General features: G+C 33.6%; 2 protein-coding genes across 7 annotated transcripts in view; one reads left to right on the top strand and one right to left on the bottom strand.

Moving 5' to 3' along the window:
- LOC129799677 (voltage-dependent P/Q-type calcium channel subunit alpha-1A) overlaps positions 1-19,841 on the bottom strand; it is an 80,165-nt gene that overhangs the window by 23,807 nt on the left and 36,517 nt on the right. For 5 of the 6 annotated variants that reach the window (XM_055843805.1, XM_055843804.1, XM_055843807.1 and 2 more), the window contains exons 2-5: positions 10,984-11,230; positions 10,433-10,792; positions 2,487-2,960; positions 783-1,040 (exon numbers count right to left, since the gene is read on the bottom strand). In XM_055843805.1, the coding sequence (XP_055699780.1) occupies positions 783-1,040; positions 2,487-2,960; positions 10,433-10,792; positions 10,984-11,206 (1,315 nt within the window). In that variant the 5' untranslated portion in view covers positions 11,207-11,230. Of the gene's footprint in view, positions 1-782; positions 1,041-2,486; positions 2,961-10,432; positions 10,793-10,983; positions 11,231-14,676; positions 14,783-19,841 lie in introns of those variants that run through there. The other variant, XM_055843803.1, reaches the window with a different exon arrangement.
- Positions 1-19,841, top strand: part of LOC129799678 (uncharacterized) — a 113,749-nt gene that overhangs the window by 23,758 nt on the left and 70,150 nt on the right. The gene's annotated exons all lie outside the window — the stretch shown is intronic.

Consider the following 19,841-nt stretch of genomic DNA (forward strand, 5'->3'; position numbering starts at 1 on the left):
TTGATTCTGTTCTTGAGATTGATTCTATCTTCACTTTGCATTTGATTCTATCACACTTTATGATTGATTCTACTCCAATTTGGGATAGATTCTACCTCATTCCGCGCTTGATTTTATCCCATTTTATTTTTGGTTTTATCTTGTATTGCAATTGATTCTTCCTTGTTTGCCTATCAATTCTATCCTTTTTACCACAATATATTCTATCGGTAATTTGATAAAATAAAATAAAATTCTTTTTTTCTTTGGGAATGGGATTTTTTTTAGAAATTTCTCATTTATAGTCATTTGAGTATGATCTCGATTAAATTGCTGCTTAAATTTCTCATCCAAATTTTCCGATTTTAATAAACTCGGGATCTAAATTATCATGGAAATTTAACATATCAGCAAATTAATCAATTAGCTCAATAGCGCAGCTTGGTAAACCTTTATTAAATTGCAATTGATTTCCTTTCATCATATTGACATTTTAATAAAATCACGAACTACAATTCGTAATGGTTTTTCCAGTTAGCCATAAAATGGACGAAATTGCTATTCCCAAGATATCCTCCAGGTATCATCCAAAAGCCGAGATAAGAGTGATAAAAATCACTCAGTTTCTCATCTGACACAAACTTCCCAACACCTCATTTACAAGTGATAGCAAGTGTTATAGAAAAGAAGGTCGGGTTGACATTGGATGGGGGACTCCCTGTGGGAAATGTTACTTGGTCTTATGAGGATGCCATCACCTCACTAAATTGCTACTGAACTGAGAAGGGGGAACATGAACTCACCAAGTTGATTGGAATTGGACTGACTGGATGGAAGACGCTGAGAACTTCCGGAGTTGCCAGGCAAGTCATCATCCTCGTAGTCCTCGCTGTTGTGGATGAGTGGAGGCGGTGGGCGTCTCGTCGTGGTGCGCACACCTTGATTCGTGTCACCTTGAGGGATTCTATTTGACGCCGTGAGATCATCATAGTAATCTTCATTATCACGTATTACGGGGGGTGAGGGACGCCTTGTGGTGGCCGGGGAGAAAGATTGGCTGGCTGTGGAAGAATTGAGAATTACCTTTTTGACCCTGGATATACCGAAAATTACCTCAGAGGATTTTCTCTGCTAAGTGAGTCACGATGGGACTAAATTGCAACAATTTTTCAAAGAAAATCATTTGTCGGCTAAATCAAAAAAGTATAACCACAATTCGTGATACTTCAACGAAATCTCTTTAAAGTGGTTCGTATATAAGGCGGATGTGGTTTAAAGTTGAAGTTCTTTTTCTTTCTTTTCTTTCAATGGAAGAAATGAAATTGATTTTGTAGATGAATGTGTCTGCCTTTCAGCTTTGTAAAGGTTTCTTAAAGTGTATAAGCCCATATTCCTAATCTAAACCCTGGTGGCCTCTATCCTTCGAATATATTTAATTCATATTGAAATAATTATCTTCCTACTGGCTAATACAAGAAACCAATGCTTAAATTCCCAAAAAAAATTATTTAAAGTGTTTTTGATCTGAGTAATTGGAAGGTTTGGAGAGCGAATTACGATTATATGACCATATGCATTGGTAAAAATTACTATTATCATCAACATTTTGTGGTACTTTATGGAGAGTGTTATTAAATTTAATGTTATTTAAATGACATGGTCGAACATGACCACAAACAGCGGTTGTACAATTGTTATTCCTGCAAAATCCTCATTTTCATGGTAGATTTTCTGCTAAATTAGAGGGTAATCAGTATATTCTCGAATAAGGCTTGTAATATCGTCGGTTGCGTCTACCTCTGTCGTATCTGCATCTGTTTTGTATCTCCATTTGGTGCAAGCTACATTACAGACGTCCCCTCTTGCGTGAAATGTTGACACAAAAGAAATGCAGATACGACAGAGCTAGACGCAACCGACGATATATAGAATTTTGAGCACTACAGAGAGAAAACAGCACCCCTCAAAAACATTAATGAATGTATTTCTCTTCAATTCTATTAGTATAACGGCGTTATCGGTTATCGTTATCGGTTATAACGGCGCACATTAAAATTTTAATGTGATTCACATTAATTGTCGCTTGTGAGTGTCCAAATATGTTATTTGTGTCTTTGAGTCACTTAATATTTGGGGTTTTTCTATTTATTGATAAAGAAGTGGACTTAGCCTGCAAAAATAAGTTTAAATTTACCTAAAGCATAAATACTTTTCACATTAAAAAATTAAAGAGAAAATCGCATTAATTTTTCGCATTAATGCTATAAATCAATTTATATCAAATTTTGCGGGCCAAGTCTACCTTTTTATTAACAAATAGATCAAATTTTGAATATAAAATGATTCAAACACACAAATTACACATTTGGACTCTCACCAGCGACAATTAATGTGAATCATATTAAAATTTTAATGTGCAAGTGTGATAACACAGTAATATTTAGAACATTTCGCTATCAGTAATCTTCATTGGATTTAAAAATACTGAGCAGAAAATTATTACTTACGGCTACCGGGAGCAAGCCTAGATGGTTTGTCTACAACATCCCACACTGGTGGTTGGTCTTCATCTTCACCAAACCGGGTTCCTGTCATAACGGTCATACCACTAGGTGACATTCCTTCGGACTCAGATGGAGACGTAGTCTGTGGTTTGGTACCCTGAGTGCTGGGTGGATTCTGTGGCGGGTGGGGTGGATTGTAGACAACCCCCGGGATAGGATAACTTATGAAAGTCTGCTGGGGATGCACAATAAATTGACTAGGATCAGGTGGAAGGTAGTAATTGTTGAGCTGAGGCCGGTACGAAGGATTGTTCCACGGATTGTTGGGATCAGCACTCACAGGGATAAATGGCTGTGCGTAGATTGCAGGCTGATATGATTGCAAATATCCTTGATTTCTTTCCAGCTCAAAATCGCGCCTCAGTTGCTCATAGTGACGCCTTTCGTGTTCCAGAAAATGCCGGGACCACTGAGTGTCTACAATAGTTCACTTTATACTAACTCATTCGGTAACAAGAATTCATTTGGGTTTTTCATAGTGCATTGAGTTTTACTTAATCGTTCTCAAAAACAAACAATATAATAATTTATTGGTTTTCGCTTTTATAAGAGAGCGACTTGTGATCTTCGGGAAACGCATAGAATCAACAGTATTCTTTCTATCCATTTTATTCTACATTTATTTTGCGTACTTTCAAGAGTACCTTTAATATATTAATTGATTCTCAATATTCTTCTTCTCAATGACAAATTTCTTTTCGAAAATGTGAGAAAACGGCACCCAAACAAGATACTTTTCCGAAGCTGAAATTATTGCGAGCAATTTATTTGACAATAGAGACGAAAATAAACTGGAAGACCTTCTTCAGTGATTCTGGAGCTTTTTTTTGGAAAAGCGGTTCATTTTAATATGATTTGTCAAATTTTGAAAGTATCCAGATATTTAGCCTTTTACACCAGGCAGAAGTCTACCTCATAGCTGTGATCGCTGCGATAAGCGAACGAGGGATCTTTCCGCCAAAGATCTGACGATCTTACCTCTGTACCACGAGACGAGATCCCTGCGGTTCAAGGTGATTCATGGTCAATGAGGCCTGAATGGACTCCCCATTGAGCGGGAACCTTTGATTCCCTATCTGGTACAGGGTGATTTGAATAAGTATGGTCAGCGAGTGTACCGTGAGTGGCAGATCGGCAGATCGCGCAATCAGTCAACGAGATCGCACTGATCACGCGATCAGTCTCCTAGATCGCGATGATCGCACTGATCGCGTGATCATCCTCTAAAATTGCGCTGATCGCACTCAAAGTGTACCGTGAGTGGCAGACTTATTCACCCCCTAATCTGGTTTCCTCGAACAAAGCGGATCCAGCTATTCCATAGCTCTAAGAATATTCTTCAATTTCCCCCATATCAGGATACTGGATGTAGCCAGAGAAGACGGTCACATAACCGCGTCAATGCACATAAAAAATTGACAATAGGGCCAAAAATTTTATAATAATAAAACAAACCTAAACCTGGGCTTAGCCATATGGCTTAACTTCTCTAAGTTCATATCAATAAAGAATTCTTTTAAAATTGTAACTTTAATTTTGATATGCAGGGTGAATATTACATAATATTTTGTAAAGTCAATTAAATCGTTGTTTTTTCTTTATTTATAATTTTGATATCATCTAAAAAGCTCTAGTCTTAAAGACCGCTTTTCTAGACCGAACGGTGGTATCTTTTTTATTTTCTAAAAATCGCAAAAAGTTTAATCCGGAACTATATTTTAAAGCTTTAAGTTAAAAAGTTATCTTGAGACATATAGTCATTCGAGGAGAGATGGAACACCTTTTTTATATTCAATATTGCGGATACGTTTTGAATGCGAGACAAAAACGAATCTCACTGGTTTATCATTTGAAGACTCTAAATTTAAGATATCAATATTAGAAATGCCTATATGAAAATAGTCACTTCGAAAAATAGGATTTAAAATAGTTGTATTTTGAGGCACTCAAAAAAAAGTGAGGGCGAGATGTAACACCCCTAATTTTAGCAAAATATTTATAGTTTATTTTATTAATTTAGAATAGGAGGGAAGTTATTTTAGACATGAACACTATTTCATTGAATTTCTTGGAGTTTATTTTATTTTTTCAGTATAATAAATGATTTATTTTGTGGAATATGTGGCTCATATACTTCGATGGCAATTTCGCTGAGTGTATCAAGTCAGTCTTACCAGAAATTTATTGAAAATAATTTCTAAGATTAATTTGAAAAGATTTTGAAGAACATTGACCAAAATTCACACCGGAAGTGTTGCCAAAACTATTAAGTTCCATATCTTTTCAATCCCCAAATACACATATTCTTATGGCGAAAAAAAATTTTGGCCATTTTTTAGACATCCAAAAAATTCAATTTCAATTTTTCTCGTACAATTTTAAGGGTAGAAAGCTGTAACTTGGGGGTTTTCATTAAAATGTTGAAGGGCACAAATAGACCAAAGGAGGTGGACGACATGGGTGTAGGCAGGAGGCGAAGTGGTCCATCTATCCCACTGTTCCAACTCTCCTCGAATGACTATATATAGCCTTTTTTATGAAATTCAAGTTCAATATAACGTTATACGTGTTTCAAAGTGGTGGTATATACTAGTTCCCGAAAAACTTGAAATTTCAAATGACATTTTGAGTGATTTTTTCAAGATCAAATAGTGTATCATTTGGTCATAATATAAAAAATTAGTCATTTTTTTTTATCTTGCTTCATGGGTAAACCTTAGGTCTGAGGGACTTAAAATTTTATAGAGGCAAAATAATGAACCCAAGTTTAGGCCTGGATATAGCCATCACGTAAAGCGGTCTTCAGACTAGAGGTTTAGCCTAGTTCTCGACGGTTTCAAATTCCTATATATCAACTAATTTTATTGCTTTTTCAGAATTTAGTATGTCATTTGTTCTTAATAATCTAATCCGAAGTTGAATTTTTCCTAAAAATTTTGATTATTCGAAAATTGGAGCAGCTAAGTCTCAGGTCTGAAGCCCGTATAAGTTATTGACGCTACTATAATTTAATCAATAATTTCGCTCTTAGCTTTCAGGGCTTTCGGTTTAAAGTCCTGAGTATCCTGCATGACAAATCGCTAAAATTTCTAGATAATGGTCTCTACATACTAGAGAGAAAAACGATCAAATATGGACATAAATTTCTCTAGTGTATATAGAGGCCATAAAGGAAATATTTGGTGATATTCCGGAGCCACGAGCACTTGATATTTTCAATTTACCCATTATTATAGAATATTTTTTAGTAATTGTACTATAAATTTCTTGAAATAACGATAAAAAAATACTGAAAATATATATCTGTTTGTCTTATTGCATAATCATTAAACTTCCTTTTGTTGCATAGGGTAATTTCTGCACATTATTCAGGACAGGAGCATTGTCGATTAAGTTTTCTGATAAGACATAAATTTTCTCTGTGCTTGGTTTATAAGCTTGATATTTATTTCCCCACTGACAATAACAATGTATTTATACAACATTTGCAACTCTCTGATGCATGGAAAGAGCATCAACTAATATAGCAGGGGTGGGTCATTAGAATGCAACTGAAAGGGATTTATCTTTAGCATTAAAGTTTTAATGTATTCTCATGATATTCCCTAGATTCAATACACTTTCATGGTTTTACGAGTATTTCCTTATTAGCCCTTCCTTCCGATACATATCAACACTATGTTTGAGAAATTCATCTCACAATTTTCTGTTTCTGACTACCTCTTGACGTTCTCATATTCACTTTGTATTACGTGAGATTATCGACCCGAAACATCATTAAAATTCAAAGAGTTTGCTCAGAATATTAAGGTAAGGGTTCAAGGTGTTTTATCCATTTGGCTAAATTCATGTTTTAATGCCATATTAGAGGCTAATATTTTCCAGTTTGTTTGGCCTAATTCTGATATAATTAGCGGATTTTGCTGAGTAAAGGTCCTGCACCCAAAATCCTATTCTAACCCCTTATAAATTATTGTTCATTGCGTGTGTTAATTGGAATTTACACATTACATACGAGCTGAATTTTTATTCAGTCTGAAAAAAATGTTATCCTAGTTGAAAAGTATTTTTTATGATAATAGGGCATCTTCACGATAAATACAAAAAAAAAATCAAGAGATACCACATAGTTTGTTCTTCACTTCAATCCTGAGGAACACAAAATGCAAACAATGACAAATTATTCTTTAATAGAATTTTATGAGCAATTTTAAAGTTTTGCAAACTTTTTATTCCTCTGTTACCATTTAATCTTACTTGGAATATAGTTACCCGTAAATAATTTATAGTCTTCTAGATATTGCTAGAAGGTAGGGAAAAATACTTGCAATTTCTGCACTGATAGAAAAAGGGACAGATAATCCTAACCGGCTTATGTAGGTGAGATTCTTAACGTGAGCTAACTCGGAGTGCATGCAAATTCGATTTGGAGCTGAAGTTGGGAGACGCCATTCAGTTATCTTGAATCAAATTCGTGAAATTATACAAATTTTGTATTTAAACCAAAATATCAAGGATTTGGATGAACTGACAGAAAAGTGATATATGGGTGAAATGTAGACCAGAATGTTCTCTATAATTTTGCCGTAGAACTTGAACTCATCGATTACTCAGAAGCCAAGATAAGCGAGGTTTTTTGTTTCTTAACTCGTTTTTTCATCCAGAGTGCCCCAAGTGTTCATTTGTTGAACTTCAACTAAATCAAAGAATTGTTGTATTTTGCGGGACTTTCCATTTAAACCCCTATTTTAAGTGTCTTGGTGGAGTAGAGGCAGTCAAATTGGCATCTGAGTGATTTTAAAGCGTTATTATGGGAAAAATCAATTTTTTCACACTTAAACGGCAAAATCTGAGTGATAGCGTAGTCTGAGCGGAAAATGATGTATGGACGAAATGTAGAGACAAATGTGCTCTACAATTATGTTGAAGTAATCATCAAAATCGTTTCAGCGACAGTCGAGATAATTGAGGTTATGTGATATTGAAATTGGTTTTTCGACTGTGGCGCCCCTGGTGTTGGTCCCACGAACTTCAAATATTCTAGAAAGTTGTAGCATTTGGTGAGATCTTTCGTTTAAGCCCTCATTCATCAAAATCGGTCACATAGAACCGGAGATATGATTTTTTAAATTTCGTGAACTTTGACCCCTCATATCTCCGGTTCTATTGAAACCACAGCGCGCATACGCACCATTTTGGAAACGTCCTAGACTGGACTACAACATACTAAAATTTCATTAACTTGCACAATGCCGTTTTTGAGAAAAGTGACTTTGAATTTCGATGAATTTTGACGCTATCACAGCGCCACCTGTGGTGACTTTTTGAACTTCCATCTGAAAGTGCTCATCGAGACGAAACCAAAAAGGTAAAATTTAGGTCGCTATGTTAATTAGAACCGGAGATAGAGGCCGGTCAATGTTCGAACTTTGACCCCTTATAGCTCGGGTCAGGGGTTTTAGATCGACTTAAGGTTTTTTTTGTTTGATAGGTATAATCAACGGCTACAACATACTAAAATTTCAGCCCGATGCACAATGGAATTTTTGAGTTATTTAACTTTTAAGATTTAAAAATTTTCTTTTTAATAATAGCGCCCCTAGCGGTGGTTTTATGAACTTGCGATGTTAGAAGGGGAGGTGGCATTTCACGAGATCTTTCCAAAAAGCCCTCACTTTTTAAATTCTGACAATTAGAACCGGAGTTATGGCCATTTTAAGAAATTTTTTTTGGACCCTTATAGCTCGGGTCAGGGGGGTCGGGGGATCTTAAGTTTGGTATTGATGGAAAGCTCTAAGGCCCAGCTATAACATACTAAAATTCGAGTCCGCTGAATGCCATAGGGGCGGAGCTATTGGGAAAACAAAAAAAGGGGGGTCTTCAAAATGGTGGAAGGAGGGGTGGGGGATGGGGGGTCAATGCACCAAGTTGCAATTTTCACCCGATATATAACCTTTGCCGAAAACCGCAAGTCGATATCTCTTTTAGTTTAGGAGCTATTAAGCTCCAAAGAACGGCCGGCCGGCCGGCCGGCCGGCCAGCCGGCCGGCCGGCCGGGAACGTAAATTAGCCACATATATATTCGTGATCAGGAAGTGCTGAAACACATTTTGGCCAAGTTTGAGGTCGATCGGACGACATGAAATTTTGTTAGGATTATAGTAGGTGAGATTGTTAAGAATCTCACCTAATTTTATGAATTGAAGAAGATCATAAAAAAAATCAAACGCTTTAAGCATGGTCATGGCATTTAATTTTTTATTTATTTGGTAGCAGAGGTGATAGAGAAATTTTTAATAGTTCTTAAAATTGGAGAATTCAGTACTTGAAGCATCAAATGTGTATTAAATTTTAAGTTTACCGGAGCGGAAGTTTGTTGCTCTGAAAGTTGTATTGTAGAGTGAGCAATTTAAACAATGTCTAAAATAGTAGCAGCCGAACTCGTGCAGAGCTTTTTAATATAATTATCTAATTTTAAAATTTAACAATGTGGTTTGCTTTAAAATTGAAGGACCTTCTCATTAGATTAAAGTGTTAAACTTGACTCCATTGGAAGGCTAATTATAACTGTAACGGCTCCAGTTCAGCGCTTAGATCCCTTTCTTTCTTTAAAAAAAATTGTAGGGTAAGGGCTCATAATTTTGGACAGTCTGCTTATAAGCATCGAAGTTCCAAGTTTGAAATGCTATATTTTCAATACTAATTGACATTTCTTATTTTACTCTCTTTTCAGAAGGGTTGTTTAGAAACTTAGCAAGCTTTTTATCGTCTTATTTTTACTAAAATTAGTTTTAATACGTTTAAAAATGAATTGATATGTAGAGGTGACTTTGGCTCTTATTTTGGACAACTTGTTTATTAATTTGTCCAACTTGGCTGTAAATTTGGACAGCTAATTCGCCTCAATAGGATGCCCATTGTTCTTCATTTGATGAACCAATCTTACCAAGTCCTCTTCCTGTTCATGTAAGGGAAACGTAGAATGTCACAGAAGCCCGGAAACTTTCCATATCATTCATTAAAGTGAGTTGACTTCGATACTCCAAGTACGTGCGGATTCGCTCATTCCCTGGCCTTTCCGGGAACTTTTCAAGGCATTTCTCGCTACATCTCTTTCGTAGAGATGATGCTCCTTTGTTTCTCCAGGCATTTGTCCAACCTAGTCATCACAAAAGCTAAAACTTCACGAAATTTCGTGAGAAAAACACCTGTCCAAAATAAGAGCACACGAAAAATCTAATTCACAAGGCAAATCTCACTTCAGATCAAATGTACAAATCACCACTAACGTGAATCAACACAATATTCAATGAATATTCAATAATATCACTCAAAAAAACCGAAGAAACATTGTTAGTACTTCACCACAGCTAAATAAGAACTGAAGTAAACACGTAGTTCTGTCATATTTCTCGTAAGCAATTGCTCACACTGAATTTTCAACAAAGCAATTTCAACTCAAATCATATTCAAAATTTAACGTATTTAGTGTTGAAATCTTCCAAAAAGAACAAATATTTAGATAGAATTCATTATTCATCAAATATTGGAATAAAAATCCATAATTTTAATCAATTTTTTTTTAGTGTCCAATTTTATCCTCAAAGTGTCCAAAATAAGAAACTGGACAAAATTATGAGCCTTTGCCCTATGCACAAAAAATTTAAAATCAAATTTTACGTAAAATTTATGTTTTCTTTACGATAAGTTTCTAATTTGGTAAGTAAATGTTTGTAGGGTTGCATATGAATAAGAGGTAGATCAATAAACCTCAAATATTCCATTTATAAATTGTTAATTAAATAGTCAACTGCACTATGCAATTTCTCCAAACTTGACGGTAAAAGTTTCATTTCCTTATTTGGTTTCTAAGCTTCATCAGAACTTACCTGTTTGCCTCTTCTCTAGTTTCTTCTCGTCCTCTCTAGTATGTCTCTTGGAGCGCTCCTTCCTTTGATGATGACGGTGATGCCGGTGTTGATGATGGGGCTTATGAGTGTTTTGGTCAGATTGGCTCTGGTCCAGTTTCATGTCGAAGTGATCCGATGGCAAATAGTCAAAATACTTCTTATCGTAGATTGAGTATTTAGATGTGGGCTTTGGTTCCAGCATAATTTCCTGAAGTAGGTCATCGTAGTCCTTATCCGTGTATGGTTTTTTCAATGAACGTATTTTCTGCAAAAATTTCATTGCTGCTGCCTTCGTAATATATGTCTCCTTGTAGGCGGTAAATAATTTGGGTGGAGTGGCTTAAGGGTAGAAAATAAACTCCATATTAGATGGAAGTGAATGTTATCGAAAAACTTGGATAAAGATGGGTAAAAAAAATCCAACATAAGAATCTTTGATTGAAATATTTCCATTAAATTTTAATAAATTTCCACGCATGAGTGCCTTTAACATAGTTCTTGTGGAGAGGATATTCAAGTGGGAAACTAACCTTGGGACGGGTCCAATTTCCAGTTCTCTAGTACATCATCCTCCCTATCATTCCCCTTGACATGGCTCTTAGAAACCGAGTCACGGAGTGAATTCGATTTGCTGGGAAACTTTCCTTCGTTGTCCTTCGTCACTTCCACGCTGTTTCCACCGGTAGACACTTTTCCGGAAATCAGTGGCAAGGCACAGTGCAGAATTAGGTACAAAACTACCACTACCTTCATCTTTTATCTCACACAAAAGTTCAACTAGAAAGAAACAGAGAAAAATCGAAAAGGTGGTATTATAATTTACAATTCATTGAATCGCCAAATCTCAAATGGCATCTGACGGTAAAAGTGGGTATAAAAGAAAAATATTTGTAAGGATTTTCCAGGAGCTACGTAGTTGAAAATTGCAAATAGCAAATATCTCTCAAGTGTAAGAATCAGAAAATGCTACTCCTGAAGCTTTCACTTGTCGATTTTTCACACGATAATCCACACGAAATATATATTGCAAACAACCAACGAGAAATTGACTTCAATATACACCCAAGTCCATAGATTGTAGCAAATGGTATTGCCTTAAATGTGGACTTTTATTTGATATTGATTGCTTGGAGGAAAAATGGTGGCCTATTAAATTTAAACCCCAAATCCAATACAAATTATCCCTAATCTGCCATGTCACGAGCTAATATTGACGATAAAACCAATAAAACCAAATTTACGTTCAAATGATCGTCATAACATAATTTCTATACATATGGCGCGATTTTGGCACATTAAAATTGAGATGGTAAGGCTTTCAAAGTTTTCCATTTAGAGCCCATAAAAGCTCCTGAAGGGAAGTTCATATTGTCAGTATGTATTTGTAAAGGTCAACAGATATTCAATCAATCATAAAAAAGTTAATAATAGAGATAATTTAGGAAAGGTTATACATGACAATTTGATACGGCTATTAACAACTAATTCTTTACTCTAAAGGAATTTGATGATTCATATTTCTTAAATTCTCAAAGATTGCCAGAAAGCTTACTTCTCTGAATATCACTTACAAAAGCGCCATTTGGAGTGATAGAATTGTTTTCCAAAAAGAATTTTCCTCTAAATAAATACAGAAAAAAAACTGTGAAATTCATTTGAATGCATGACACTACCCAAGTAGCAGTTTATAGAAAGATTACGGTATAATGCCTCTGTACTCTAAATGAAAAAAATCGTCTTTTTAGGATCCTCTAAAGGCCAATACATAGAAACGATTAATTTCTCATACATTTTTTTTTGCACACCGTTTATCGAATTTTCATTTTATTTCTTTAATTTTGTTATATTATTTTCAGCTAGTGCCACCTAGTATGAGATAAGGTAATACGATATTCGAGAATTTGCGTAAGAATTGTAATGAAAATGCGTAAATTAACGAAATACGGTAAGCATTTTATTGTCAATGTGATTCTGCCCTTAGTCGAAAAGCCGAAGAATAAACTGAACAAACTTACATTAAAATTATTTGTATGCTTTCATTTTATGGCTCAAACTTCATATAAGGAGAACAATTTTGGTAATCCCACAATTTTGTGTCGTATTTATTTTCTAACTCTCCTCCAGCGATCACATTTTTAGAATTTTGGAAATTTTTACATTCAAGAAAATTGATGTCATTTTGTTGCAAGACTTACACAGACCAAACGATTAGACTGACTTAGGTTAGATTAGTTAACTGTAAGACCAGTATTTCACAGGACCGATACACCTAGGCCAGCAATTTAGATACATTTATGCATTCTCAATTAATTATACTTTTTTTAAGGTGAAATAATTCAAACCAATTCGTTCTTCGGACAAACTATATAACAGGGCGACATTCTCAATCTGAACAAACTTTCTTCTTCTGCTTTCTTGTAGAAATCTCTAAATAAATCATTATTAAAGTTATTGAGGCCATGAATTAGTGAAGGTCACGGTGATTTTTGTAAGATAATTGACTCTTTCATTAAAAACTCGGTGATTTCTACAAGATCTAAGATCAATTATTACAAAACAATTTAAAGTTTTAGTTCTATCATAACTTAGGCTATGTAATTTTACCCATTATTGCTCAAAGTTAGTCTTAAGTTTAAAATATACTTCCTTTATTCCGAAAAATGTCCTCTATTTTTTTATACAAAATATACTAGCAAACTTTTTCGGAACGGGAGAGTAATATTTCTAATACAAATTGAAGTCGTTTGTTACTTCTTTTTCAGGAGTGTTGAAAACCTGTATATCTAGTTTAGCGGCTTTGTTTTCTCTAAAATTATTCTTAATACATTTTAAATTGAATAAAAATATAGACACTTGTTTGGGTAATATTTCGTCCACTCTGATTTTCGTAGTTGCTCGAATTTTCAAAACTCTTCTAATATCCCTTATCGTTCGTTAGATGCATTTTTTTTTGCTTTGAACAACCTGTAGAGAATGAGACAAACTAAAAATTTATATAATTTTGAAAAACAGAGGACGTGAGGAGCGTGACCAATATTACAAGCTGGTCGAAATTTGATACACTTCCTCTAATGAATAAATTATTTCGTAATTTTTTTATTCCGTATTTTAATTATGAAACTTCATAAATATATGCCTTTAAAAAGTAATTTTAATTAAACGTAAAACGTAAATTTTACGTTTTTGTTCACTTTAGTATTGTGAATTGTTGCTCAAACTCTTTCTTGAGAAAGAATGTGTATCACTCTGAAGCCATTAGCAGAGCTAGAAGCTAATCGGTGAAATATTGCAACTAATAAAGTTCATTATTGATTTTATACCCCCTTTGCAAAAATTAGAAACAAATTTATGAGTAGTTGCGCATTCTATATAGTCAGTTCACGATTTCGAACATATCGCAAAGTGTTATTCGAATTGGCATTAATATCCATGAAATGTGCTAATTTTTATTTAATTTACAACTCAGTTAAACAAATGAAATAGTTAGTTAGCTTGATTTGAGATTATTCAATTCAAATTCAGTTATGCATTTGGCCAAAAAAATCTTTTTTTTTTATAAATCTTAAGTCACTTAGAACTTAGAACTACTCTACACATTCCTACATTCCCATAAGCAAGGTATTCTAAAATTGTTTGAATATTCACGGTTATGAATAAATTTGGGTAAGAATATCATTAAACATATTTTTTTATGCTTCACCGAATGAAATGAGTTTATTAAAAAAAAATTATTTTCCTAACTTTAAGGATGAGAAACAATTCTTCCAGAATATTTCTATTTTATTTCTATTGTTTCTAGTATCGAATTTCACTCTAAAAATCACCTTCACCTTTTCCCAATTACGCGAAATATATTCAAGTCGCGTATTTGGAGAGCCCTATGCCAACAAAAAGAAGAGTTCATGAAAGGAAGATTGATTTCCTGGCACTGAATCAATAAAATAAATTTTCACTGCTCTTTCAAATGCTCACAAATCAACCACTGACACGAATGAATTATCCTCCAGCATTCAAATTCAAAGGACTTTCACTCTCCACTCGCCAATTTTTCACTTTCACTCCTTGAAATCTCTTTTGACCAATTTGCCGAGGTTAATTGTGCTATCTTGGCCTCAATTTCCCTTATGACTGAATTAATAGGGCACGAGCTGGCACTTACAAAATTGTAGGCATTAACTTTGTAATTTTCAAAAAAAAAAAAAAAAAAAAACATTGAAACTCACTGGATTCAATATTGAAGTTCTAAAATTTGTTGTACACGATACACACGAATTAGACTAGAATTGACACGAAAAAATTCAATTTAACACTGATCCCTGTCAGCAAGATGTTTCATGTTTTATACAACCAGTCAGTCTATATGCCAAGAAGATAAGCGTTTGTTTCTTTGATACCATCCTCTCCCACTTCACTTTAGCCGGAGTACCTTTACTTCCGCCAAGCAAACAAAAGTAACTGCTTAGGCGTTTTTCCCGCCATGCGTTTTGTTGAAACTTGGGCACGATTTCAACAGTCACAGAATGATGTAATTTATCTCAGTGTACGTCACCATTCCTTAGCCGAATATTCTGGCAATTGGGATTCGTACGCGTTCTTGAACTGCCATTAAACACTCATAGGAATCAATATTTACTTAGCGATAAGCCACTGTAGCATCATTCATCGGTTTATTGGGAATTCAGGTTAAAATTGATGACAAGGAGGTTCTCTTTATCGCCCACCTTTACTCATTTTCATTCTCTTGTTCCAAGGAAAAAAAATTGTCTTATTCATCATGGGTTATTTCGTACCGTTGCTTCTCCTTCTAAGAACACTGATAAAAGAATCTGAAAGAATTGCTCTACCGTCCTGATTGATCATCCTTCGAGAAAATGACGTATTGGGTTTATTGAGCATTATTGGGGTATCGGGGATCTCTATTTCTTACGGATTTGCAGAATATTCAGGCATTTCTCCAAGGGGTTGCTTACTTATACATAGACTTCTTTTTATGAGGATTAGAAAGTATTTTAATAAAAACTTCCAGTGAAAATTAAATTTGATCACTATGTACCTAAATGAAATAACTACACTGAGAAAAAAAGAGGGTACTATTAACTTTTTTTCCTCGTAACTTTAACACTTTTTAGGTGTAAAAATATATCAACATTTTCAAATGTTAATTTTACACATTTTAAGTGTAAAGTTAACATGAAAAAAGGGTAACTTTAACCCATAATACACCTAAAAAGCATAATATTTTCACCGATTTCGGATCAATAATGCAGGGTAAAATTAACATTTCCGGAATGTTATTTTAACTTTTTCGGATTTCTCTCAGTGTATGAATCATTTTGATAACTTTGGTTTGATTTACAATGATTTGCTATAATTTTTCAGTATTTTACTGCCGAAATTGGAATTTTTACCGCCAATTTGGAATTATTTACTTAACAATTTAATTTATTTACCAATAATTTATTATATCAGTAATTTAATTTGTTAATTAATCACATTTTAACTGAAAATGTTAATTTTCATAATAAATTTAGAAATATAAGAAATAGATAAAATTCACAGCGGATTTTGTTTACATGATAACGTAAACAAAAATATATATTACAAAAATCATACGTTAATAAAATTTGAAATGTTTTAATAAAAGAAATAATTTTAATACTTTTATCAGCAAAATTTACAGCACACTTCTATGAAGCACCAAGCTGAATAACCCCAAAATTAACCAATCACAATTAAAAGCCTAATGAATTTTTAAAATAGGAGAGGCACTATATGATACTATAGTCTTTATTATAAGAATTACTATAGCGCATTCAAGTTTTATATCAGTGAGTATCGCAATCGAAAAAGCAAATGAAACCACGAGCACGCAAATAACTAACTTTTTGCATGATTATGTCAGCTAAAACATTATCCATATGTAATTAAATATTAAATCCCGTGGCATATTTTAATCCTATCGTGTTCTCTGATTGCACATTCAATTAAAACGTACATGGGGATAACGATTTAAAATTGAAAGCCATCCTCAAACGGATTCACATGATACGCTAAAAATTAAGATTGGGATATCATAAAGCAGTCTTCAGGTTATGGGTTTAGGTTCAGTTTTCCTAGGCATTCAAATCCTAAATATCTACCGATTCTATTGGATTTTAGAATCTCCTATATCATTGACCTTTAATAGTAAAATCAAAATTATCCAAAAAATTTAGGATTTTGGCTTTGGGATTTTAGCTTTCAAGATTTAGGCTTTCGGGATTTTGACTCATTTGGGATTTCATATACATATATATAGTGTTTTAAAAATTCTAATGGAAAATATTGAAAGAAAAGTGATTCATACATCGACTTCAATAATATTAAACCAGCAATTAAACTCATCTCGAGAAATTATATGAACAATACTGAATAGGAAAATACTTTGTCTTCCAAAAATCTACACCAAAAAAAAGTTTTGAGCGACTGGCCTATAGAGACTTAGGCTCATTCTCGAGAATACAATGACTGTAACATCTAGCAGTAAAGATTTATCCGGTACTATAATACACTGAAGGTTTAAGATCGCTCCTTGGAAATTACAAGGGGCCAACTCAATTTGAGCCATTTTTCAAGAGACAGCATGAAAGATTCAACTTTGTATAAATAATTATCTCAATTAAGTATGTTAATAAAAACAATTTAATTCTTGTCTATTTGTATGAGCATTATTATAAACATCGAAACATACATATTTTTACCTTTCAAAATATGTTTTTCTATGAGTTAGCTCTTTGTCATTCTAAATGATGCGCTTTCATAAAATTGGAACGACAAGGGATCAACTGGCTGATGTGCCAGAAAATCTCTTACAAATAGAAGAGAACTGGCTTGTTTGAGACACTTTTTTTATGTTTTGACTTTAAGGAATCATATCCAAAACTCTCAGAAAACTATCTTGAAATTTTGTATAGCGCTCAGTATAGACTTTGTTAAAATAATTTGTTTAGTTTTTTATCACATTTATTTAAATAATAGAAAAATAATCCACCGTGTCTCAAACATGCAGGCTCTCCTCTACCAGTAGAGTAGAGAACCCATTTAATGCCATGCCAATGGCAATCAGTGAATTTAAATCCATGTTTTTCCATATTGTCACAAGAATTACTGATATAGGTAATGAGGAAGCTAGAATGCGTTACCCAAGTGACGATTTTTTAAAATATCTAATTCTTCAATATGAATATTAATGTCATTTTTTCAAATTCATTTAATATTTCAGTATAACAACGCAAAGAGCCTATTATAGTAATTTAAAATTATTTAGAATAAGGCCCATAATTTTGCATTTAAATTTAAAACAATATAATAAAACTATATGCATAAAACTCTTTCAAATAGTTTAGCAGTGATTAATCAAAATATGTTTAAAATATTTTAACACCAAAATGGCAGGGTCTTGTAATTATTATGAATTTTGACTATTGATTTAGTAGAAAATTTGCTCAAATTTATTGTTCCAAAAGTTAAGTAAATTAATTCTAAAAGAACTTTCTTGTTTGATCTCGATTAAACTCTTTTCAGCTCAACGGTAATTTACAGTCTTAGTTCTTTAGAGATCTCTTTAAATTTTCATTTAAGTGGTGTACTTTTAGTAGCATAATCTCAATTGAAAGTTTTACGATTTGCCCAGAGGGTTCAAGAAAGAATCACTACATTAATTACATCATTTGATATCTTTAGTGAGGTAAATTAGCTAGTTTATTATCTCCTCAAGGCTAAATTAAGAATCTATTGAATATTTGAAGATGCATACGTCGATTATATCAGTAAAACTCGATACTTTCATAAACAGAAGTGACTAAAAGGTGACTTAACTATTTCACATCAAAAGGTGACTCTATAGATTTCAATTGAATTGATAGAAATCTGCAATCATGCTTACCACCTTCATTTAAAATTATTATTCATGTATTTAATTAAGAATGAGAAAAACCTTCAGTCACCATTATTGTGGATAATATAGAAGTAAGGAAGCAATTCCTTAATATTCCCACATTTACTAATCAATTTAATCCCATAATGTATGACTGTTGGGAAAAGTTTTATCTAACTGTGACTGTATTATAGTGATATTCAGCCCATAATCACGACTTTCAAAGAATGTTCATACATTTGTTTCAAATGGCATTATGCTAAAATATTGCCGAAAATGCCATAGAGTTATTATCCATGAATTTCCGCTGATTCGACTTGGGATTCAGGGAGATGATGAGGAGAAACCACTCCTCTTTCGTGTACTTGACACATTTTAATGGTACCCCATATTGCTTGTGATTCATACACAGTGAATATAAATTACTTTTATTGTTAGCAGTCAAATTGTGGAAAATTTGCACTCTTGTGCAACATGTGACACCATATACTTCCTGCTCTACAATCTGCTCCTGACCTTCCGCAATGAGAATCATAATTTGCATTTATAGGAGTATTCGAACAGATAAATACATAGTTCATTGCATAATAAAGCTCTTGATATAAAACATCCCCTATTCTTGAGTGCCCAATATAAAATTTTCCTGAACACCTTACGTAAGATAACCTTTTTTTGTTTTGATCATAAATTGTAGTATCTTATTCGTCATTTTAAATCAGCAATTCTTGTATAGTCTCTGTGATTCCTTACTGTTATTGTTAAGTATCCTTTATACAAATGACAAGGAAATTATGACAATTGTTGGTCGACAATTTGTAGGGTAGTAAAGGACGATTTACTACCCAAGAAACATTTTTAGGGCTATTTTACTGCACTGTAACTTCTGTAACTTTACTGTTTTGTTTTAATTTATACATAGCTTTAATTTTCCGAAAAAAAATCTTGAAATACTTGTCGAGGGAAATTTTACTGAATTTTACTGAAATTTTACATAGGGGAAACTGGGGCACCACCAAACACGGAGTAGCACCAAACACTAATTTTTATTTTTAAACTACTTGGAATATCTCGACCATTTCTTTAGTGAACATGCATCCCTATAATGCCTATAAATTTTTGTAAGTCTTGTCCTCTGAAGTCGAATATCTGATTAAAAAATCACAGTGTTTGGTGGTACCCCGTGTGTGGTGGTGCCCCAGTTTCCCCTAATCATTTCAAGGGGCGTGACCTATTTTTGCCTAAATGGACTCTTGGGGCCTCAGTCCAGATCGAAATATATTTTCTTAATAATTTTATTCCATCACTCTTTATTAATTAAGAATTGAAAATTCTGCAACGTCAATGTTAGTTGAGCTCAGTTCCTAAAACTGTCACATCGTGACAAAGAAACATTTGGGGTGGAGCTTACCTAGTGTCATAATATACCATCCCACTAAATATTTTGGCCAATAAAAGTGTCATAGCATTGGTTCG

Source organism: Phlebotomus papatasi, chromosome 1 (assembly GCF_024763615.1).
Source record: "Phlebotomus papatasi isolate M1 chromosome 1, Ppap_2.1, whole genome shotgun sequence".
Lineage (NCBI taxonomy): Eukaryota > Metazoa > Arthropoda > Insecta > Diptera > Psychodidae > Phlebotomus > Phlebotomus papatasi.